Source organism: Zeus faber (assembly GCF_960531495.2).
Source record: "Zeus faber genome assembly, chromosome: 8".
Taxonomy (NCBI): domain Eukaryota; kingdom Metazoa; phylum Chordata; class Actinopteri; order Zeiformes; family Zeidae; genus Zeus; species Zeus faber.
The window spans coordinates 5,434,206-5,439,205 of NC_137195.1; the positions used below are offsets into that span (position 1 = coordinate 5,434,206).

A 5,000-nucleotide genomic window follows, 5' to 3' on the forward strand; every position below is an offset into this window, starting at 1 on the left:
TCAGTTAATGGCCCTGGCGGAAGCGGCGGAGGAGAACAGGCTCCTGTTGGAAGAGGCGTGTGTCCGACTGCGTAGCTCCACCCACCTGCTGGTGCTGCTGCTGTGCATGTGGCAGGGACTGACCCCAGACCAGTCGGCCATACTGGAGGCCACACTGCTCCCACTGCTGCAAGACACGGCAGCGCTGGTACACACACACACACACACACACACACACACACACACACACACACACACACAAAATACAAAGCTGTTGCATATTTCCACATCAGCTTATCATGATGTGTCTCTATCAGTACTGTCATTTACATGAAATACACAAAGACTATTTGCATTGTTTGCAGTTTAGTGTCGATAAGAAGCAGCTCAGTTATCACCGGTTGCCATGGTATTGCTCAAAAGCACCCGTCCATAGACAAACACACAGCACACTCTAATAGGCATACTGGTACACCGATGCTGATATGCACGCACGCACACACACACACACACACACACACACACACACACACACACACACACACACACACACACACACACACACACACACACAATAACACAAACACATGCATCTACATATAAATAACTCCCCTACTATTTCTAACACACACATGCTAAAATACAGACCCACATGCACTCACACTTTGAGACACACACACACACACACACACACACACACACACACACACACACAATAACACCAACACAATGCATCTACATATACATAACTCCCCTACTATTTCTAACACACACATGCTAAAATACAGACCCACATGCACTCACACTTGGAGACACATACACACACACACACACACACACACACACACACACACACACACACACACACACACACTTTCACGGACATTCATTCATAGGTTTAAAGGTCATAATAAGAGAGAGTGTGGTTGAGAGCGGGCTCTTTGATCAAACTCTGACCCTGAGATGGCTGTGTCACTTTGTGTGTGTGTGTGTGTGTGTGTCAGGGGACATGGAAGGCCATATAAAAAGTGGTGTTGACAGAGCTCCTCCGTGAGCTGCAGTCGGATGATGACAGATTTCTCACCCCACAGAGACCGTGTGTGTGTGTGTGTGTGTGTGTGTGTGTGTGTGTCTGTCTCTGTATGTGTGTGCCTTTGTGTGGGTGTATTGCACATGTATTGCAGTGTGTTCGTGTGTGTCTTTCAATTGAAATGGAGCAATAAGGATCATAGTTCTGGGTTTAGGACATTCAGAATTATGTGTGGAAAGACATGCTGTTTTAAATACTCTCATACATAGAATCAACACTCACAGACAGACAGACAGACAGACGGAGAGAAGATTCTAATGTACTGCAGATTAGCTGTGGGGGCGGGGGACCACTCGCCATCCCTGTCGTGACCTTTCCCCTTTTCCACGACCTCGCAGGTGAGGCCATCACAGGTGGGTGAAAGTCCTTTTCTTGCTGAGTCTGCTTTCAATGGAATTCCATCTGGGATAAGCCCCTAGACCAGGAATTTCCTAGACCAGTCTGCAGAAGAGAGGGAAGGGTGAGATGGATTAGGTGAAGGGCGAGAGAGTCGGACAGACAGAGAGAGGGATTTGAAGGATGAGGGAGGGAAAAGGAGTGGTAAGGACTGCAGGGAAGAGGAAAGCAAACAAAGAGAAGGGGGGGGACGTTAGAAACACGTTATTTTCTTTCTCACCGTCTATTTGTTATTCTTTTTACTTGTGCTTTCATTTGTCAACCTATCCATTCACCTCTCCATTTACCTGGACCTATTCAGCCAACATCACCCTGTCTCTCTGCCCATCAGATATTACACATCTACAGCCATCTTTTCATCAACTTGAATTCATTCGTTCAGTTTGTCATCACACACATGAACCATGCAAGAGCCACAAACCAGACACTACAACCACACAGCGTCTTTCTTTTTCATTTGTTTCTCATTCCACATCTTGTATCGTGTCATTCATTCACCCCGTGTCCCGTCAGCCGTTCTCCTCGTCGTAGTCCTCTCCTGTCTTCTGATCGGTCTCTAAATCTCCCCTGAACTTTGTCCGTCCCTCTGACTATGAGCGTTCTACAGCCATGGAGGGGGAGAAGCATTAAAGGGGCCGTTTACTCTCTGTTCCACCTCCTCCGTCCCCATCCCCACCCGCCTTCATCTGATAACCAGGAGCTGTCTCTCTGATCCCGGGGGGGGGGGGGGGGGGGGGGTCGGGTCTCTAAGTGGAGGAGTGGGGAGACTTGTTGAGAGGCAGCCACTTCACTCTTTAGAGAGGCATCCACTGACCCAGACCGAGGTGCCTGGGCGGTGGTGATCATTATGTGTCTCTAAAGCCCGCCGGTCATCCATCACGCCGCGCTGGATTACAATATAAACCGAGAAAAAAAAAAAAATTATGCAAAGCGCAAATAACTGGAAGAGTTTAACAAATGCACGACAGTCTTCTTGGATCTCCTTTAGACCAAGGAGACACGTCTGTCCAGTAAGGAATTGTTTTCATAGTTTTAAATTGTTTCAATTTGTTGTATTGTTTTAATTGAGGCAATGGACTTGATGCAGTCCATACCTGAAAGTCAATGATATAATAGATTTTAATTTAGAATAATGTGAAGAGGAGGAGGTAAAGCAGGGGAGATGTTTTTGGGAAAGGGGAATGATCATGGAGGGGAAGAGGAGGGGAGGCCGGTCACGGGACTGGCGCTCCAGTAATTGATCAGGCATCTTGTTCAGCCTGGCCCCAGTCTGCGGCGCGACGCAGCCAACAATCCACCTCCTCTACTTGATTGTCACTAATTTCCGAGGCAACGAAATGAGGCCCCTAAGTGTAACTGTTACAACACTAAGCCGTGCCAGGTCGGGCTTTCCAATAAGTGTATTTTCAGTAGGACGTTGATGGGGTTAGTTAGGGGATGGGGTTGTGGTGATGATTTTCTCCCCCAAGAGGCTCACTGCACAGCTTTGTACTTTGTCAAATTGTCAATTCTTGCCCCTTAAACGACTTTAACAGTCCCGTTCAAGACGTCGGGACGGAGGGCCCGCTGTCTGAGCCTTTCTGCCGTCTCTTTGGGAGTCCCTCAGGACCCTTCGTTGGACCCGGCGGCATTTTTCTCCACGGCCCTCCGGTAATGCCGCAATCACACCTGGGATTTCCCCTCTTGTCGAACTTCATGATCTTGACACAGACCGTGGATGTTTCCATAGCCGCTGCTGTTGGAACAGGCCTGCAGAGTTTGCTAATGAAAGCACGTTCAGCCATTTGATATATTTCTCCGAGCACGGTCATTTGGCTAAACCGTGTTACTCATATTCACCTACGCTTGCGTAAGAACGACTGTGGAATTGGCTTAAACTCTTAACTCAAAAACTTCAGAAGCAACAGTTTGTAGGACTTTTATCCAGAGCGCAGGGACCTTCTGCATCCACTGCTCAGGTGGCTTGTCACTACAAAGATGAAATAAGTTGGACAAAGTTATCAGAACGTGATGTCATATTTGTGTATATTGTATAACCTGGGCTAGAAATCCGGCCCCAGGACACAGGTTTCTGTTGCCCGAGGTCAAGACAAAAGGATCCATAACCTTGTTCATAACCAGGAGAACGTGGCTCCTTAATAAACACTGGGGATCTGGGCTGAAGGCACTATGACATGCCCTTGACATGGATTTACGTTTACTTGTCGCAGAATATTACGTTGGTAGTGATTGTACGTTGTACCTAGTTATACCCTTTGCTTTTAATTTCAGTTAAACTTTCTGTGAATGTATGCTCACTGTGCACATGACACATTCCCGAGGGGGCACTAAAGCTCCATTTAACTGGCAGGAACAATAATGAACAGTGACCCAAGCTTGATGCTCTGACCCCAGAGCAGGGGTTCCAAACCTTTTTATTAACGGACTGGACCACAGCACACCAACTGTTCAAGTTGGTTTGCTCAGTTGGCAAGAGAGTGACTGAGAAAGTGTTCTCGGAAGTCTCTTATTGTTTCATTCAATTAGGAAACTGAGTAATTTAAATCGATCTACAATTTAAAAAAACACACTTTTTATTGACTTTGTTTGGAGGAAAAAAAATCTCTCTCTGATCGCACAGCGGACCAGAGATCGCTTCTGAAGTCATTCCCGCCCGCCTTCTCACGGCTGGGCCAACCACTGGGCCCGGTGGTTGGCAACTTCTGCCCCAGAGTGATCAAATGATGCCGGGGAAAGCAATTTCTACAGAGTTCCCTGGAGAAGCAGATGCAGAGGATGTTATTTTTCTATTAAGACAACAGAATTGCACACCAGGCAAAGGAAGAATCAATCAGAGGTTTGTTTTGGGCAGCTTGAACAACATTGAGCCATTACGTCAGGGGTTCTCAATCCTGTTTTTAGGTCCAGAATTGCAGCAACAGCAATTTGGGAGTGCGACAATTATTATTTGGGAGCCAGCACCTTTCATTTTAATACGGATAATTCACATGTAGCCCAATAAGCAACAGATGGAGGCTAAATAAAAATCTTACCATACTTTCAAAGCCAACATTTTGAGTTTGATTCGACTATCTCATAGGCTACTTTTATTAAATCGTAGAGCATGGAGCGGGTGCCAAATAGATTATATTGAAAGGTTTATTTATTTCAAACCTTATAAAAAAATATATCCCCAAAATATCAATGTATTAATCTTCGAATATTCTGCAAGCCTGTGCGCATATCAAGCGACCCTTCATGGGGTTGCGACCCCAAGGTTGAGAATGTCTGCATTAGATGTTTCTAGACCGGTTCAGAAAGCTTTATCCCACAATTGATTAGCCTGGCCTCTTTCCAAACCGGTCCGCCTCTGACCTTCTTGGCTCTTTTCACTGTAGTTTGATTTTCATTTGCAAGGGGAATGGCAGGGGTTTAGCATGAGGGAGGTTTAATTATCTCCCACAGCATGCGGAGACCAGGGGTTAAGGAGGGGGTGATTTGTTGTGCCAGGTTTCCCCAGAAACCCATTGTCGGGTCCAGTATGCGTTGTTCACAT

The 5,000-nt window shown here is 46.5% G+C and overlaps 1 protein-coding gene across 1 annotated transcript in view; it reads left to right on the forward strand.

The window, feature by feature from the left end:
• The window catches only part of bbs9 (Bardet-Biedl syndrome 9), a 128,758-nt gene that overhangs the window by 67,929 nt on the left and 55,829 nt on the right, over window positions 1-5,000 (forward strand). Inside the window, exon 19 of the mRNA XM_080005198.1 lies at window positions 5-187. Within this exon, the coding sequence (XP_079861324.1) occupies window positions 5-187 (183 nt within the window). The remainder of the gene's footprint in view (window positions 1-4; window positions 188-5,000) is intronic.